Below are 20,422 nucleotides of genomic sequence, written 5' to 3' on the forward strand. Positions count from 1 at the left end.
CAGTTCGGTTATGGGAAGAGATTTGTTTTCTTATTCCGAAGCAAATAGCTCTTGGGAGAGGGACAGCTTAACAGACTCGGAATAAACAAGTATGAAATAGCTGACATTCTTCTGGGTTATCGTTTTAAGATGTCACATGATCAGTCATTGATTGTTTTGATGATTATCTTGAAGCCAGTCGGGTATAAATAAGATGCAATCTGCTCAGTGTACCTGATGCGTGAGATGGAAGTTTTCCTTACTCACTTGTGGGATGTGGCCATCACTGGCTGGTCAGTAATTCTTATTGCCTGTCCCCTAGCTTCCCTTGAGAAGGTGATGGTGACCTGCTGTGTTGAGCCGGTGAAGTGCACGTGCTGTAGGTCGATGGACAATGCACCAAGGGAGGGAATTCCTAATTCAGTATCAGTCTGTCAGCAATCGAAGCTCCTTCATAGAATCATAGAAACCTGTGCCACAGGAGAAGGTTACACAGGTCATTGTACCTACGCTGGGCCTTTGAAAGAGGAGACTCAATGAGTGCCACAACTCTGGTCTTTGGTGGTAACCCTGTAAACTCCTCAACCTCAGATACCTGTCCGACTCTACTTTAAAGTTACTTATGGAATATACAGCCACCATTTTTTTCAGGTAGAGCCAACCATCCTCTGAGTGAAAGAACATCTCCACATCTCCCCTTTTAGGGTGGCACGGGTACCCGAGATCCAGAAGCCTGACTACCCTGGCCAACCTATCGTCTCAGCCTGCTCCATCCCCAACGAAAACCTCTCCACATATCTTCAGGACACCACCCACGCCCTCCACCTCTTCCAAGACTTCAGTTTCCCCAGTCCCCAATGCCTCATCTTCACCATGGATATCCAGTCCCTCTACACCTCCATCCGCCATGACCAGGGCCTCCAAGCCCTCCATTTCGTCCGTCCTCTCCCAACGTCCACAACACTGACACTCTTATTCATTTGGCTGAACTGGTCCTCACCCTCAACAATTTCTCCTTCGAATCCTCCCACTTCCTCCAGATGAAAGGTGTAGCAATGGGCACCCGCATGGGCCCCAGCTATGCCTGTCTCTTTGTCAGTTACGTAGAACAGTCCATCTTCCGTAGTTACACCAGCACCACTCCCCATCTCTTCCTCCGCTATATTGATGACTACATTGGTGCCACCTCATGCTCCCATGAGGAGGTCGAACAGTTCATCAATTTCACCAACACATTCCACCCTAACTTTAAATTCACCTGGGCCATCTCTAACACCTTCCTCCCCTTCCTAGACCTCTCCATCTTGATCCACAAGGACCAACTCAACACTGACATTTTTTACAAACCCACCGATTCCCACAGCTACCTGGATTATACCTCCTCCCACCCTACCTCCTGCAAAAAAAAATTCCTCTGCCTCCGCCGTATCTGCTCCCAGGAGGACCAGTTCCACCACAGGACACACCTGATGGCCAGCTTCATTAAAGACTGAAATTTCCCCTACAATGTGGTTGAAGATGCCCTCCAACACATCTCATCCATGTCCTGCACCTCCGCCCTCAAACCCCACCCCTCCAAACGCAACAAGGACAGAACCTCCAGTCCTCACCTTCCACCCCACCAAACTCCGCATAAATCGCATCATCAACCGACATTTCCACCACCTCCAAACGGACCCCACCACCAGGGATATATTTCCCTCCCCACCCCATCCACTTTCTGCAAAGACCGTTCCCTCCGTGACTACCTGGTCAGGTCCATGCCCCCGAGCAACTCACCCTGCCCTCCTGACACCTTCCCCTGCCACCGCAGGAATTGCAAAACCTGCGCCCACACCACCTCCCTCACCTCCATCCAAGGCCCCAAAGGAGCCTTCCACATCCATCAAAGTTTCACCTGCTCTTCCACACATGTCATTTATTGTATCCATTGCTCCCGATGCAGTCTCATCTACATTGGGGAGACTGCATGCCTTCTCGCAGAGCGCTTCAGAGAATATCTCCGGGACACCCACACCAATCAACCCCACTGCCCTGTGCTGAACATTTCAATCCCCCCTCCCACTCTGCCAAGGACATGCAGGTCCTGGGCCTCCTCCATCGCCACTCCCTCACCACCTGGAGGAAGAACGCCTTATTTTCCACCTCGGGTCCCTCAACCCCAGGGCATCAATGTGGACTTCACCACCTCATTTCCATTTTACCCCAGTTCCAACTTTCCAGCTCAGCACCATCCTCATGACTTATCCCACTTGTAAATCTACCTTCCCGTCTATCCACTCATCCTCCTCTCCGACCTATCACTTTCATCCCCGCCTCCATCCACCTATTGTACTCTTAGCTACTTTCTCCCCAGGCCCACCCCCCTCCCATTTATCTCTCCAACCCTAAGGCTCCCAGCCTCATTCCTGATGAAGGGCTCTGGCCCAAAACGTCGATTCTCCTGCTTCTCGGATGCTGCCTGACCTGCTGTGTTTTTCCAGCACCACACTCTCGACTCTGGTCTCCAGCATCTGCAGACCTCACTTGCTCCCAGTGGTTAGCACTGTTAACTCACAGCGCCAGAGACCCAGGATTCAATTCCACCCTCACACGACTATCACGTTCTCCTCGTGTCTGCGTGGATTTCCTCTCACAATCCAAAGATGTGCAGTTTAGGTGGATTGGCCATGCTAAATTACCCCATAGGATCCAGCAATGTGCAGGCTAGGTGCATTAGCCATGGGAAATGCAGGGTTACAAGGATGGGGTGGGTCTGGGTGGGGTGCTGTTTGGAGGATCAGTGTAGACTCAATGGGCTGAATGGTCTACTTCTACACTGTAGGGATTCTGTGAGGTATCCACCATCTCCAGTTATTAACTCACATGTTAGAGGGAATATTTCTTTTCCCGTATATGCTCACAAAATCTCTTACAATTTGAAATCAATTATGTCACCTTTGTTCCAAGTAGAGCAGTTCTAATTTTTCCAATATTTGCTCATATTCAAGGGAGCTGATGCCTGGTAGCATCCTGGTAAATCGTCTCTATATTCTTTCCAGCATCTGGATATCTTTCCAGACAGTTAGTGCCCAGAATTGTTCACAATATTGCAAATGAGGTCTAACTACATTTCTGTTATGATCTCTTCACTTTTATACTCTAGGCATTGATCTATAAACTCAAGTGAAGAATATGTCTTGTTAACCTAATATCGTAAAGACTTACACATATGTGGACACTGGGATGGTTGGTTGGCTCAGTTGACTGAGGAGCAGAGTAAAGTTAGAGCTCACTGGTCATACCAGCTGTGGTAGTTCATGGAGGTCTGCTTTCTTTCCTTACCTCTGTGCTTGTGGAGTGATTATCCAAAGCTGTACATATTCATTGTTTCTCTGTTTCTAATGAAGAGAGATGCCCAAGGTTCTTTGTGGCCTATATCTCCATATATATGTGGACATCATTACCTCCCTGCTCACTTAAACTTTTCAAACTCTTGCCTTTTATGATGCCTTACTGCAAAGAGTAGCACTTCACATGTCTCCGTATTGACCGCTATCTGCCATGCCTCTGACCATTTTGTTACCTACTACTTCACCAAGTTTCATACAATCTGAAAACTTTCAAACACAGTACCCAACACCTCTTCTGCAGATTGCAGGGAACACTGGGCCCAAAACTGGACCCAATGTTTCCCACCTCCGTCACCCCTATCCTGCTTGTGACACTTGTCCTCTCTGCTCCTTTCTCCCCACAACACTGGACCAATACCTGGAGGAGGTACATTTGCAAAGAAGAGAACAATGGAAGAAGATGGGCCAAGGTTTGGGAAGGGGGTCTCAAGTAACAGCTTCAGCTGAAAAGGTGCCACCAGCATCAGTGAAAAGTGGGCTTTCTCTCAGTCATCTCTATTATTCTATTAAATCGTTGCAATGTGCAATCCCAATCTTTATTTTCTCTGAGTAACATATAGGGAAAAAATACATTAAAATCTTCATGTTAAACCACTATTGCTTTGTGACCATGAATTATAATTGGGTTAGATAATATGTAATACTAACTATTTCCTTTCACTTTGCAGATATTTGCATTTGCAGCAACTGTGCTCTATGTTGCTCATGCAGTGTTCTCATTCAAAAGGTGGAAATCAGTGTAACTGTCTCCGAGCTGGATGGAAAGTGAACGTTCAAGTTGTGAAAAACATCTCAGAAAGTCGATTTGTCTCCTCTCAATGTATATCACAGCCATACGATTATGTATTGAAAATGGGGTGTTAATTTTGTTCTGTTAAAGTGTAATCTTGTTGTAATCTTCCTGTATTTTTTCCATTATTTCTGTTCCCCACATCCCAGCCACTTTTCCAGACCCATCCTGCTCTTTGTGACAGATTGTGCAACTGTCAGGAGTTCTGGGGCAATTACGGATAGCAGAAGGAATTCTGCTCCAAATCCAGCTCAACCCAGATCAATGGGAGAGCATACTTTCAATTTATGTTCAAGGGGGTTTGGAGGGTTTGAGCTATAGGGAGAGGCTGAACAGGCTGGGGCTGTTTTCTCTGGAGCGTCGGAGGCTGAGGGGTGACCTTGTAGAGGTTTATAAAATCATGAGGGGCATGGATAGGATAAATAGGCAAGGTCTTTCTCCTAGGGTAGGGGAAGTCCAAAACTAGAGGGTATAGGTTTAAGGTGAGATTTAAAAGGAAAGATTTAAAAGGGGCATAAGGGGTAACTTTTTCACGCAGAGGATGGTGACTGCCGGAGGAAGCAGTAGAGGCTGGTACAATTACAACATTTAAACATCTTCCAGATTGGTACACAAATAGTGAGGGTTTAGAGGGACATGGGCCAAATGCTGATAAATGGGACTAGATTAATTGAGGATATCTGATTGACACGGACAGGTTGGACCAGGAGTCTGTACAACTCTATGACGCTATGATTTATGAGGAGAAAGCGAGCGCTGCAGATGCTGGAGATCAGACTCGAGAGTGTGGTGCTGGAAAAGCACAGCTGGTCAGGCAGCATCTAAGGAGCAGGAGAATTGATGTTTTGGGCATAAGCTGTTCATCAAGAAGGGCTTATGCCCGAAATATCGATTATCCTGCTCCTCGAATGCTGTCTGACCTGCTGTGCTTTTCCAGCATCACACTCTCGATTCTATGATCTATGACCAAGACAATTGACGTGGCTTGTCAGATTCCCTTTACTACATGTCAGTATGATATAAAACCTGGCACATCTCTCATTGGAGATGGGGACGGGTCATGTTTGGGTATAGTCACCCACCCCTCCCGTCAGTTACCACCCTTCTCCAAACTGGAAAGTACCATGCAAGACAACAGAAACATTCAAAAATTCTCCCGTCAAACCCTGACAGGTTGTGCACTACCTAAGATTCGCTTTCATCCAATGTTCAGGAAGCAATTGATCCGTTGTGTCTGTCAGTCCCAAACTTTGACCAAACTGGCAAACCAGAAACAAAACACTGAGGATGCTGAACTCTGAAATAAACACAGAAAAGGCTGGAGCCCCCCAACATGTCTGGCAGTGCCCAGTTCATGAAGTGCTCCGTCAACTCCATTTCTCAGCATTTTCTGGTTTTGTTGTCAATTTGTGAAATGTAACTATGTGGAAGTGCCATGAAATGTCAACCACTCGCATTCTGTCTTCAGCTGAGATTGCAAACTACACTGAATTCAGTAAAATGTGAACTGCGATTGCAAACGCGACTACATGGTGTGTGTGGCATTATTGCAAGATCTGAAACATTTCGAAAAGGTCAGGGCAAATGGGGATGGACAATAACTACAACATGAGAGGGACTGCCTGAGAATAGATTAGGGGCAGAATGATGGCTCAGTGGTTAGCACTGCTGTCTCACAGCACCAGGGACCCAGGTTCAATTCCAGCTCTGGGTGACTGTCTGTGTCTCTGAGGGTTTCCTCCCACAATCCAAAGATGTGCAGGTCAGGTGAATCGGCCATGCTAAATTGCCCATTGTGTTAGGTGCATTAGTCAGGGGGAAATGGGTCTGAGTGGGTTACTCTTCCAAGGGTCAGTGTGGACTTGTTGGGCTGAAGGGCCTATTTCCACATTGTAGGGAATCTAATCTAATCTAATATGGCATGATGCGACTGGAAAATTGAACATGAAAATCATAATGTCAGTCGCACACTGCAGAAACTAACTGGTGTACTTCACTATCCCAGCAGGCGATTGGTCATGTTTTAGGAGAATCAGATTAATATTTGAGGATTATAGATGGAAGGGAATATGACAAATGAGATCCAAGATGGCTGCTTTTCACCTCATTGCAGCATCAGGCCAACTATGGCACTGACAAGTCTTATTAAACTGATAAACCAGCTCAAAACAAGGTTATTGTGGTTTTTAGAGACCAATCAGTCCAGCCTCAGAACATCATTTTTTAAAACTTACCCCTTTTTTACAGTTTTTTGCCCCAATGAAAGCCATTGGCTGTTGTATACATACTGGCTGTCTGCAAAAGAAAATCTGCTGGTTCCACTCCCCCATCCTTTCCCTGCAGAACTCCAAGTCTTTTCTCTTCGAGTGTTGATCCACTTCCACTTAAAAATCCACAATTGAATCTGCCCTCTCTGTACTCTCAATACGGTATTCCAGATTCTAACTACTCGCTGTGAAAAGAAATTTCACTTCAGGTGAGGTCCCTTCCAGTTCGTTTGCCATCACATTATAGCTGGGCTCTTTGGCTACAACCTTTCCACCAATGGAAACAGTTTCTATCCTGTCCAGAGACCTTGTGACCAAATATTGTATGATTTCAAGAAGGGATTGGATAATTCACCTGGAGCTAAAGTGGTGAAAGGGTGTGGGGAATAGTGGGAACAGGCTGTTGAATGGGATGGCAGAAGTGGGTACTGTAGATGCTGGAGATTAGAGTCAAGATTAGAGTGATGCTGGAAAAGCACAGCAGGTCAGACGGCATCCAAGGAGCAGGAATATCAATGTTTCAGGCAAAAGCCTTTCATCAGGAATGAGGCTGGGGGCCTCAGGGATGGAGACATAAATGGGAGGGGGGTGGGGCTGGGGGGAAGGTAGCGGAGAGACCAATAGGTGGAGGGTAAAGGTTGGAGAGGAGGGTAGAGCCGATAGGTGGGAAGGAAGATTGACAGATGGGACAGGTCATGAGGATGGTGCTGAGCTGGCAGATTGGAACTGGGGCAAGGAGGGGGGGAGGGGAAATGAGGAAACTGGTAAAGTCCACATTGATGCCCTAGGGTTGAAGGGTCCTGAGGCAGAAGATGAGGCATTCTTCTTCCAGGCATCAGGTGGTGAGGGAGTGGTGATGAAGGAGGGCCAGGACCTGCATGACCTCGGCAGAGTGGGAGGGGGAGTTGAAATGTTTGAACTCGGGGTGGTGGGGTTGATTGGTGTGGATGTCCCGGAGATGTTCTCTGAAGCACTCTGCGAGAAGGCATCCGGTCTCCCCAATGTAGAGGAGACTGCATTGGGAGCAACGGATATGATAAATGACATTGGTGGAAGTGCAGGTGAAACTTTGATAGATGTGGAAGGCTCCTTTGGGGCCTTGGATGGAGGTGAGGAGGGAGGTGTGGGCGCAGTTTTGCAATTCCTATGGTGACAGGGGAAGGTGCCAGGCCCTTGAGGATGGGTTGTTCGGGGGCATGGACCTGACCAGGTAGTCACAGAGGGAATGGTCTTTGCGGAAAGTGGATAGGGATGGGGAAGAAAATATATACCTGGTGGTGGGGTCCATTTGGAGGTGGTGGAAATGTCGGTTGATGATGCGATTTATGCGGAGTTTGGTGGGGTGGAAGGTGAGGACTGGGGGGGGGGTTTGTCCTTGTTGCGGTTGGAGGGGTGGGGTTTGGGGGCGGAGGTGCAGGGCATGAATGAGATGCATTGGAGGGCATGTTCAACCACATTATAGGGGAAATTTCACTCTTTAAAGAAGGAGGCCATCTGGTATGTTCTGTGGTGGAATGGATCCTCCTGGGAGCAGATGTGGCGGAGGTGGAGGCGGAGGAATTGGGAATACGGGATAACATTTTTGCAGGAGGTAGGGTGGGAGGAGATGTAATCCACTTAGCTGTGGGAGTCAGTGGGTTTGTAAAAATGTCAGTATTGAGTTAGTCATTGTTGATGGAGATGGAGAGGTCCAGGAAGGGGAGGAAGGTGTCAGAGATGGTCCAGGTGAATTTAAGGTTGGAGTGGAATGTATTGGTGAAGTTGATGATCTGCTCAACCTCCTCATGGGAGCACGAGTTAGTGCCGATGCAGTCATCAATGTAGCAGAGGAAAAGGTGGGGAGTCGCTGATGTAACTCCAGAAGATAGACTGTTCTACGTAGCCAACAAAGAGACAGGCATAGCTGGGGCCTATGCAGGTGCCCATGGCTACCCTTTTCGTTTGGAGGAAGTGGGAGGATTCGAAGGAGAAATTGTTGAAGGTGAGGACCAGTTCAGCCAAATGAATAAGAGTGTCAGTGGAAGGGTACAGGTGGGTACATCGGGAGTGGAAGAAATGGAGGGCTTGGAGGCCCTAATCATGGCGGATGGAGGTGTAGACGGATTGGATGCTCGTGGTGAAGATGAGGCGTTGAGGGCCGGGGAAATGGAAGTCTTGTAGGCGGGTGAGGGCATGGGTGGTGTCCCAACCATATGTGGGGAGTTCCTGGACTAGGGGGGATAGGATAGTATCGAGGTATGTGGATATGAGTTCGGTGGGGCAGGAGCAGGCTGAAATGATGGGTTGGCCAGGGTAGTCAGGCTTGTGGACCTTGGGTAGGAGGTAGAACCGGGCGGTGCGGTGCTCCGGAACTATAAGGTTGGAAGCTGTGGATGGGAAATCTCCTGAGGGGACCATCATCTCCCAGACCATACACAACCTCATTACCTCAGGGGATCTTCCACCCACAGACTTTTATCAAATTCAAATTTCACCACATGCTATAGTGAGCTTCAGACTCATTTACCAGAACATTAGCCCAGGGTTTCTAGATTTCTATTCCAATGATATTATCAGTATGCCACCCCTTCCCTCCATTTCACTGTACCACCATCGAAGTCATAGAGCCAGAGATCTTACAGCACAGAGAAAGGCCCTTCAGCCCATTGTAAACATGCCAACTAGCAAATATCTATTTGTTCTAATCCCATTTTCTAGCACTTGCCCTTAGCTTTGTATGCTACAACATTTCTAATTCATCAAGTTCATTGCTGTCTTCCAACTCCTGATATTCAGCAATCTACCACTGGAATTTTTTTGTATTGTTTATCATGAAGACAAAAGCAAAATATTTGGTCATTTATCCACCATTTTAGTGCTATCTGTTAACAATCGCACTCTCTGTAATACTTGTAGTACACTCTGCTAGTACTGTGTCACTAACAGTCATGTGTTATCTGAAGGCAAAATATTACCTGTTCCACAGCTCAGCACCAAGCTCAGCTTTCTATCCCAATTTTGTATTTGCTTTGTTATTGTCCCTTAATCTCCAGGTCTCAATTAAGATAACAAGTCTGTTATGCAGTATTTTATTTGTTACAATGGTGTGTCAGAGCCCCAAAATACTATGAGTGATTTTAATCCTTCTTCCAAAACGTCCTTTAGGAAAAAAACATCAAGTAATTGCAGGTGTAAATTCTATGGCTGACCACCAAAACATTTGTGTGGGATCAATGGAATGTAACACCCAAAGGTGCCTAAGAAACCTCAAACAGACTGGGCTGATCTCTTGTGACTCCAGAGATAATAAGGGACTGAGGACACCCTCTGTGGATTATGCCCCAAACTACAGACGCATTTCATATTTTTCTCTTTGAAGAACCCACAAAGACAGGGATTAAAAAGCCTCTGGTAACTCTACCAGAATGATCTAATGGGCCTGAATATGCGAGGGAGTGCCAGTGTGCTGTGAAGATCACAATCAAAGAACTACCTTCTAGCCACCCCTGTGCTGCAGGTAGACACTCAATCTTACTCTTAGTGGTAGAAGTCAGCTTGCAAACAGCCAGACAAAAGGGGAGCAGGATAACACACTGATTTCTCTTCCTGAGTGTTAGAATTCATTCACGTTTGAAAGGAACAGAACTACCAAATCGCAATCAATCTGAGGATCATGAAACTAACCGTGCAGATTACAATGTGAATGCTCCCAATAACGTCCGGTGATTATCCACAACATTCAACTATCTACTATTCAAGAACAGTTCAGAGACTAAACTGCACATTTTAGCATGATCTTGGATCTTTTTGGACTCACCTCTTATTTCTAATCTGTATATATATATATGTGAGTTATAGAGTTATAGAGATGTACAGCATAGAAACAGACCCTTCAGCCCAACTTGTCCTTTGCGTTAGTATTTCATAGAGTCATAGAATTAGAACTTTATTAGAATTTGGTTTATTGTTATATGTACTCAAGTCTGGAAGTACAGGAATGCTGTAAAGTGAAAAGTTTACAATGTCACACCTCATGATGCCATCTTTGGTACAATAAAGTGTGGAGCTGGAAAAAGCACAGTAGATCAAACAGTATCAGACCAGGAGGGGAGTCGAAGTTTCAAGTTAGAACCTTTCATCACAGTCATGACAGGTTCCGGCCTGAAATGTTGACTCCCCTGCTCCTCTGATGCTGCTTGACCTGCTGTGTTTTTCCCAGCTCTACATTTTATCGAGTCTGACTTTCCTGCATCTGCAGTCGTCACCATCGCCATCTTAGCTACAAAATCTTAGGTACAAAATAGAGAAAGAAAGAAAAGTTACATCAACGCACAGTGATTCATAGTATAAGTTGGAAAATAAGAAATAAAAGTTAAAAGGATAAATGTTACTGTCAGATAAACAGATTATAGATAAACATTACTTTGCAGTAGATCACGTGTGGTCTGACAGGCCTCACAAACCGCTGACCTCCCACATCAGGTCACAGTCCAACTCCTGTCCCTGCTCCACCCTGGACACAAAGGCTTTCGGCCTGGTCCAGTCCAGCCCTCAGCCACTCCAAGGCAAGTCTTGTTTATTTAGAAAAGCACTTTAAAATCTTAGGAAAAAAAGAGGAAGAGAAAAGAAAAAAGAGAAAGCAGATGGATGGACGGATGAGCCCCGGGCAGAAGAACCCAGACACTGCCTACTCCACCCAGACGTTTTGGCCCAGCTTGTCCATGCCGACCAGATATCCTATATTAATCCAGTCCCATTTGACAGCACTTGGTCCATATCCAACCCTCCCCAGTCATATACCCGTCCAGATGCCTTGTACCAGCCTCCACCATTTCCTCTGGCAGCTCGTTCCATACATGCACCACTCTCTGTATGAGAATGTTAACCCTTAGGTGAATATGAAATCTTTCTCCTCTTACCTTAAACCAATGCCTAGAGTTTTGAACTCCCCTACCCTGGGAAAATGACCTTGGCTATTCACCTATCCACGCTCCTCATGATTTTATAAAACTCTGTAAGGTCACCACTCATCCTCTGATGCTGCAGAGAAAACAGCACCAACCTATTCAGCCTCTCCCTATAGGTCAAACCCTCCAAATCTGGCAGCATCCTTGTAAATCTTTTCAGAACTCTTTCAAGTTTAAGAACATTTTTCCTATAGTGGGGAAACCAGAATTGAATGCAGTGTTCCAAACGTGGCCTAACCGATGTCCTGTACAACTGCAACATGACCTTCCAACTCCTATACTCAATGTTCTGACTAATAAAGGAAAGCATACTAAATGCCTTCTTCACTATCTTACCTACCTGCAACTCTACTTTCAAGAAACTATGAACCTGCACTCCAAGGTCTCTGTGTTCAGCAACACTTCCTAGGACCTTACAAAGTATTTAAGTCCTGCTAAGAATTGCTTTCCCAAAATGCAACACCTCACATTTATCTAAATTAAAATCTATCTGCCACTTCTCAGCCCACTGGCCCATCTGATCAAGATCCCGTTGAACTCAGAGAAAGTCTTTCTCACTGTTCACTACACCACCAATATTGATGTCATCTGTAAACCAACTAACCATTCCTCCTATATTCACATCCAAATCATTTATACAAATGACCAAGAGCAGTGGACTTTGTTGCCCACCACTGGTCACAGGCCTCTAGTCTAAAAACCAATCCTCTGCCATCACGTTCTGTCTTCTACCTTCGAGCCAATTTGGCCTCCAAATGGCTAGCTCTCCCAGTAATCCATTTAACCTAACCTTGCTACCCAGCCTACATTGTCAAACTCCTTGGGAAGTCATCAACCTTCTATGACCATCCTTCAAAACTTCAATCAAGTTAGTGAGACATGATTTCTCACACACAGAGCCATGTTGACTCTTCCTATTCAGTCCTTGCCTTTTCAAATACATGTAAATCCAGTCCTTCAGAATCCCCTCCAACAGCTTACCCAACACTGATGCCAGGCTCACTGGTCTATAGTTCCCTAGCTTTTCCTTACTACCTTTCTTAAATAATGGCACCACATTAGCCACTCTCCAGTCTCCCGGCTATATATGCAAATATCCCAACAAGTGACACAGCAATCATTTCCTACTTCCCACATGTTCTGGGTACATCTGATCAGGTCTCAAGGATTTGTTCACCTTTGTGATTGTTACCTCTGATTTTTTTTTGCACTCACTTCTTGTTATATTCTATGTGTATGTCAGTTACATTAGTATTTTTTCTGGCATGTTGAAGTGAAATTTCCCTCAGCAGCCTAGATGCATTCCATTTTGGCCAGGTGATTCCTACTTAGATCACTGCTGTCTTTTAAAATACTTCCCCATGCTATTTATAACCAATCCCAATTCGAGTCATAGAGTCATAGAGATGTACAGCATGGAAACAGACCCTTCAGTCCAACCCGTCCATGCCGACCAGGTATCCCAACCCAATCTAGTCCCACCTGGCAGCACCCGGCCCATATCCCTCCAAACCCTTCCTATTCATATACCCATCCAAATGCCTCTTAAATGTTGCAATTGTACCAGCCTCCACGACTTCCTCTGGCAGCTCATTCCATACACGCACCACCCTCTGCGTGAAAAAGTTGCTCCTTAGGTCTCTTTTATATCTTTCCCCTCTCACTCTAAACCTATGCCCTCTCATCTGGACTCCCCCACCCCAGGGAAACGATTTTGTCTATTTACCCTATACGTGCTCCTCATAATTTTGAAAACCTCTATAAGGTCACCCCTCAGCCTCCGACGTTCCAGGGAAAACAGCCCCAGCCTGTTCAGCCTCTTCCGAAAGCTCAAATCCTCCGACCCCGGCAACATCCTTGTAAATCTTTTCTTAACCCTTTCAATTTTCACAACATCTTTCCGAAAGGAAGGCGACCAGAATTGTACGCAATTTCTGAAACATGGGCTTATTCCGAGAGATGAATGTATTTGAGAATTATGGGAAAAAAAATCAAGACCTTTGAAAACAATGAGTAACAAAATTGACTGCTTCATTATTTGCAACTTCTAACTTAATTGAGAATATATGTGCTGGTACCCACAGAGTTGCACAGCTGCAACAACACCCTTCCAAACACAGAAAGGCTTTCCTCCTACACCCTGACGTTGGACCAATATGCTGGAGAAATGAGTAACACAATAAAAACCACAAGAATTGCAGATGCTGTAAATCAGAAACAAAAACAAGATTGTTGGAAAAACTCAATAGGTCTGGAAGCATCTGTGGAGAGAAATCAGAGTTAACGTTTCAGATCGAGTGACCCTTCCTCAGAACTGAGAAAGTAAGTCGCACTGTTGCTTTCACATTTACAAACATTACACAGCCTTCTCTAATGTTGAACTGATTAGTGGCAACACTTAAGTAATGAGCCTTTTCATTAGTGACACAACCAAGGAGTCTTCTCAGATTGATGGCACACCAGGCATAGAACATTTTCTGTAAATACAGGACAAAATTCGATGGCTCACCAGTGGATAACTAACAGAATGAGAAGGCAGGCTGAACAGCATGCAAAAACTCACACAAGCAATCCAAAAAATATCTGAAATCAATAATTTGAGGATGGAGGAAGGGAGGGGAATGAAGTATAATCAAAACTCTGGTCATTTTGAAAATTGTATATTTCTTCAAGCTATTATTATTTATAAGCTCTTTAGGAACTTTTAATCAATATTTATTGAAGGAAATATCAACCTGACTTTCTACTGTTTAGAGTGAATGGCAGAGTTCCTCATATATAACTAGCCCCTAATTATTAAGCAGACTCTTATAAAAGCTTCCAAAATGAATTACGTTTTCACGATATCTACGATGGCATGAAAGTCAGACATAGATCTAAACTATTACAATTTGAAAAAATATTTTTGCAATCAGTTGCTCTGCATTGGATACTTGAAAATGTGACTGTGACAAGATATATTTCATTAAAGTATCTGAAATCAATGACAGCAAACTGAGAATATTCTATCATGATACAAGGACAAGGGAAGGATCGATTGGCAAACTACAGATGCCTAGGTAACAGGCAGTCTTGTGGCAGCAATGTAACCAGTGGGCTTGATTTTTTTTTCCCATAATTCTCAAATACATTCATCTCTCAGAATAAGCCAATGTTTCAGAAAATTGTACTGGCAAACGTTGAAGTGTTTTTTTTATTTACTTGTGGGGTGTGGACTTCCCTGGCTTTCCAGCATTTATTGCCAGTCCCTGGTTGTCCATGAAAAGGTGGCAGTGAGTTGTCCTCTTGAACTGTTGAAGTCCATGTGCTGTAGGTTGACTCATAGTTTTCAATTTTTAAAAATTCTTTTTTTGGGATGAAGGTGTCATTGGCTAGGCCAGCATTTATTACCATGCCAGAGGGCAGTTAAGAGTCAACCCCATTGCTGTGGATCTGGAGTTGAATGTAGTCCAGACGAGGTAAGGATTGCACTTTCCTTCCCCAAAGGACATTTAGTGAACTTGGGCTACTGCTTGCTATTTGTTTCTCTTTTCTCTTTCCCCACACCCTGTATGATGCTAAACAATAATAAGAACTTCAAAACTTGCAGCGCCATGAGCCAAAAGTTCAAAACTTAGTTATTTGGAACTTGAAAGTTGCCTTAATTTGAGTACATTTTAAATATTGACTTGAAAAAAATTCTATTTGGCATAGCAAATTCATTCTTTCTAGTGACTCTAGTGAGGAGAAACTTCTTCACCCAGAGAGTGGTGGGTGTATAGAATGCTCTGCCCCAGAAGGCTGTGGAGGCCAAGTCTCTGGATACTTTCAAGAAAGAGCTCTCAAGGATAGTGGAATCAAGGGTTATGGGGATAAGGCAGGAACAGGATACTGATTGAGGATGATCAGCCATGATCATAATGAATGGTGGTGCTGGCTCGAAGGGCAGAATGGCCTACTCCTGCACCTCTTGTCGATTGTATATTGTCTTCATGAACAGTGGCCTAACCAATGTCCTGTACAGCCGCAACGTGACCTCCCAACTCCTGTACTCAATACTCTGACCAATAAAGGAAAGCATACCAAATGCCTTCTTCACTGTCCTATCTACCTGCGACTCCACTTTTAAGGAGCTATGAACCTGCACTCCAAGGAGTGTTGAGCAACACTCCCTAGGACCTTACCATTAAGTGAATAAGTCCTGCTAAGATTTGCTTTCCCAAAATGCAGCACCTCGCATTTATCTGAATTAACCTCCATCTGCCACTTCTCAGCCCATTGGCCTATCTGGTCCAGATCCTGTTGTAATCTGAGGTAATCCTCTTCGCTGTCCACTACGCCTCCAATTTTAGTGTCATCTGCAAACTTACTAACTGTACCTCTTATGTTCACATCCAAATCATTTGTGTAAATGACAAAAAGTAGAGGACCCAGCACCGATCCTTGTGGCACTCCACTGGTCACAGGCCTCCAGTCTGAAAAACAACCCTCCACCACCTCTTCTACCGTTAAGCCAGTTCTATATCCAAATGGCTAGTTCTCCCTCTATGCTGTGAGAGCTAATCTTGCTAAATCAGTCTCCCATGGGGAACCTTGTTGAACGCCTTACTGAAGTCCACATAGATCACATTTACTGCTCTGCCCTCATCTTCTTTGTTACTTCTTCAAAAAACTCAATCAAGTTTGTGAGGCATGATTTCCCACGCACAAAGCCATGTTGACTATCCCTAATCAGTCCTTGCCTTTCCAAATACATGTACATCCTGTCCCTCAGGATTCCCTCCAACAACTTGCCCACCAGCGAGGTCAGGCTCACTGGTCTATAGTTCCCTGGCATGTCTTTACCACCCTTCTTAAACAGTGGCACCACGTTTGCCAACCTCCAGTCTTCCGGCACCTCACCTATGACTATCGATGATATCTCAGCAAGAGGCCCAGCAATCAGTTCTTGGGTACACCTGATCAGGTCCTGGGGATTTATCCACCTTTACCTATTTCAAGACATCCAGCACTTCCTCCTCTGTAATCTGGACATTTTGCAAGACGTCACCATCTATTTCCCTACAGTCTATATCTTCCATACTGATTCTCTACTGATCTTTGTTTACCCTGGTCATCCATAGCAGAGATTCTTAATCATTCTTTGAGTGTCCCCCATCCCAGAGCTCTTCTCAGTTTCCAAGCCCCCCCCCCCCGCAACTTTCAAATAAGGATACAATGCAAACAGATAGACAGAAAACCATTTATTATTGAACATCAAGAAAACTTTAACTTTTTGACAAACTGGACAAAACTTAAAAAAAAGACTGTCTGAAACTGAACACCTGTCAGGCCTAGTGCAATCCTTGTGTTTTTCTGCAAGTTTCATGATTTCAGGCTCCAAAATTAGACGATGACAGTGGGAGGTCAACTCGTGTTGTGATATCAATTCTGTTCCTGGATTTTGTCAAGGGTGTGTTTCAGTGGTGGCCTTCTCTTGAAATGATCTCGAAGGTTTTTGAAGAAATCTAAGGGTCTATCCTTCTTATCTGGATGCGAGGTATCCAATTGCTTTTCTCAATTCACTAGGCCTCATGTTTTATTTGACAATGTAGTCATGCAGTTCAAACACATGGGCAAAGATGGGCTTTGTGGAAATGTGATGAAACCGTACGATAAGATATTCCACTGAATACGGCCGACACCTTTCTTTCGCCATGGAGCAAAAGGGCTTTGTCTGTGGGAAATTGTGTCTCACTAACTTGATTGAGTTTTGAGGGTAGATTATTTCTGAAAATAATAAAAATAATCATGAGGCACTTCTTACAAGGAACATAATGAACAAATGAACTGGGATGAAAAAGGCTTAGCAGGATAGGCTGATCTTCGGACAATGAAGTGTGGCGATAATGGATGTGAGAAGCCTTGATTGAATACATTGACCCGGTGCTGTCTGATTTGCGACTGACTCTGAAGTGAGGCTGTGCGGCAGGAGCTTAAGCAATTAATTTACTGCGTTGAATTCAAACGATGTGTTGGAAAGATATTATAAATAGGAGGGAAACTATTGACTCCAATGAAGGTTGTTGCTTGTGTATTTCCTCAGTTCAGTTACCAGGCCCCCCATAAACCCTTGGGGCTCCCCTTCTCATAGTTTTGAGTCTGTGGCCCCCTTCAAATGTGCCAGGGCCCCTAAGGGTGCCATATACTCCCCGTTGAGAATGGCTGATCTACAGCATCCTCAGACAGTGCAAAGCAGTTATTTATATTTTATGTCATTTTTCACACTGACATTTGGGGTTCCTCAAACAGTACTGCAGCTTGTTCTTGATATCTCACACAGACCCATTCCTCACATTCCCTCAACTACGATAGATCAAGTGATTTTAAATCAAGCAGCATAGTTATAATCCCAATCTTACAATAATTGGCCACTGCAGTGGGAACTTGAATAATTGTTGTGGCCAATTAGAGGTCTACCCCCACCCAACCCCGCCCCATTGCTGTTTGGATGAGCACATTCCTGGGATTGTTTACATGCTCTTGGGCAAATATCATTAGGTTACAGACAAGTTTCTGTCTCAAGTTTCAGTATTTATTCACCGACCAATTTTTTTTAACATGAAACTCATTCCCCACATTGTGGCATTCATGGCTCCCTTGTACCACAGGCAAATACAGGTATTCAAGTCTGCTTTTCCCTTTTTGTATATTTTCGTTTTATCCTGGGTTTGTCCCAGTTGGTTCCACATTCTGCTTTATCCCTCTCTTTCTCTTAATGGATTTAGAGTCATAGAGTCATAGAGACCTACAGCACGGAAACAGACCCTTCAGCCCAACTTGTCCATGTCAACCAGGTATCCCAATGCAATCTAATCCCATACCCGGCCCATATCCCTCCAAACCCTTCCTATTCATATACCCATCCAGATGCCTTTTAAATGCTTCAATTGTATCAGCCTCCACCACTTCCCCTGACATCTACTATTCGTTTTAATGTTTCTTGTCAATTTTCTTTCCATGTCCAAACCAAAATTTACCCATTGACCGGTATCAATATTAAAAATGAAAGGTATTCTGGCCATTGTCACATTGCTGTCTGTGAAAGCTTGCTGAATACAAATCAGACAGTCGAAATGGAAGAACAAGTTGAGCAACTATCGTTCCAGTGAGCACCTCATGGTGCAGGTGCCATGGATTTTCTCCTTCTCTGCTTCAAGTGGAGCTGGAAGTGACTGCTCTCTTGAGGTACCTCAACATGGGAGTATCCATGAGGATTACTCCACAAGCCGTTCATTGCCAGGGTGACCATCGACCACAGGGCCTTGTGGAAGGGGAGGACTCCTCAGTTGGAAGAGGCTCCAAGGAAGTGAGGGGAGACGCCAGCACTCCCTGAACCAAGGCTGCCTGAGTTCCCAGTTCTTAGGGATGTCTCTTCCATGAGACCACTGGATGGGCCACAGTTGGCAGCCGCTCCACAGCTCTGTGAGCAACACTGGGCAGGCAGTGCCCCAGTGACAGTCTCCCTCTTACTGGGAATGTTGGTGCGCTGCTCCAAAACGGAGATCAATGGTGAAACTCTGCACTCAGAACTCCGACTCTACATGGTATTGCATAGATTCCTTCATCATCTGTCTGTAGTTCCAGGGATCTCTGACAATCTGAGGCCATTAGACGAAGCAGCAGAAGTAGGCTATTCAGCCCATTGCTCTGCCATTCAAAGAGATTATGGCTGATCTGATAATCCTCAACTCCATTTCCTGCCTTTTGCCCAGAACCCATGTTTCCATCGCTGATTGAAAGTCTGTTGATCTCAGCCTTGAATATACTGAACGACGCAGCCCTTCCTTGTGTGTGATGTCTAAAGACCCAACGTCTCTGTCCTCTGAAAGGGATTCCCTCCAGTTGACTCTTTCTAACTCCGTCCTCCTGCTCACTCATGAGGTGCAGTTCACTCACTGAGATACTGATGGAAAGACCAGAGCATCAAAGGGATGGTGCCTCTTCAGGATGTTTCTCCCTGGTGAGGAAGTTACCGATGACAGGCCTGGATATATTTTGCATCGCTTCCACAGTGGGCCCTGTCGGAGACATGTGAAGGTGTCTCAGCAAGAGGCTCAGCACACCAAATCCAACAGGGAACAGCGGTTGAATAGATTGAACATAACCCTCACATTCCTGGTGAAGGGCTTATGCCTGAAATATAAACTCTCCTGCTCCTCGGATGCTGCCTGACCTGCTGTGCTTGTCCAGCACCACACATTTTGATTTTGATGTCAAGCATCTGTAGTCCTCATTTTCTCCTGGAGCACAACACTGGACAGGAGTGTCCACCACCGATACAGACTGAACCATTAGATGACCTGACTGCGGATGACGTACCATCTTCTCCAGTCCTGTCTCCTCCATTGGGGTTAGTCTGTGGATTTGTGGCACATCAGTCTTAGACAACTTCCTGGAGTCACGTCCTCCCTTCCCCTAGCCTGAGATTCACATGAGATGTTTGTCCATCTTCCTAACTCACTCGTGCATCCTGACTGAGGGCTGCTGCAGTCTCAATGACACAGTCACACATTTGATCTGGTAACGTTAGGGAAAGGTGCAGGCACTCAGGTTGCTCAGTCACTGTGAACGGCCTGTCACCTGGCTTGTAACTCACCTTTCGAGACCTTCTCAAATCCATTAAAGAGCTCGCTACACTACACCTACAATCCTCCTTGTAACTGACGGGCTACTCTGTGACCATCTCCAGCTAGATGTCAATCAGAGAATTTCTTCTTCCAGACTGAGGGACAAACACATCTCTCTTTATTTCAGAAATACACTTTATTCATAAGGATATCTTCATAGACATACAGTTACTGAAGGAGTTCAGAAGAAACAGACAAACATTGGACTTTGACTCTATCCAAACAAATCAAAGACATTTCTTACATGTACAAGATGGGCGGCATGGTGGCACAGTGGTTAGCACTGCTGCCTCACAGCGCCAGGGATCCGGGTTCAATTCCCGCCTCAGGCAACTGTCTGTGTGGAATTTGCACATTGTCTGCGTGGGTTTCCTGCGGGTGCTCCGGCTTCCTCCCACAG

The 20,422-nt window shown here is 45.1% G+C and overlaps 1 protein-coding gene across 1 annotated transcript in view; it reads left to right on the forward strand.

The window, feature by feature from the left end:
* The window catches only part of LOC122548680 (myelin and lymphocyte protein-like), a 28,118-nt gene extending 22,432 nt beyond the window's left edge, over positions 1-5,686 (forward strand). The window contains exon 4 of the mRNA XM_043687508.2: positions 4,040-5,686. Coding sequence (XP_043543443.1) covers positions 4,040-4,114 — 75 coding nt within the window. The 3' untranslated portion in view covers positions 4,115-5,686. The remainder of the gene's footprint in view (positions 1-4,039) is intronic.
* The last annotated feature ends 14,736 nt before the right edge of the window (positions 5,687-20,422 follow it).

Source organism: Chiloscyllium plagiosum, unplaced genomic scaffold (assembly GCF_037043375.1).
Source record: "Chiloscyllium plagiosum isolate Xiang-an unplaced genomic scaffold, Cpla_swu_hap1 HiC_scaffold_3, whole genome shotgun sequence".
NCBI classification, from domain to species: Eukaryota; Metazoa; Chordata; class Chondrichthyes; order Orectolobiformes; family Hemiscylliidae; genus Chiloscyllium; species Chiloscyllium plagiosum.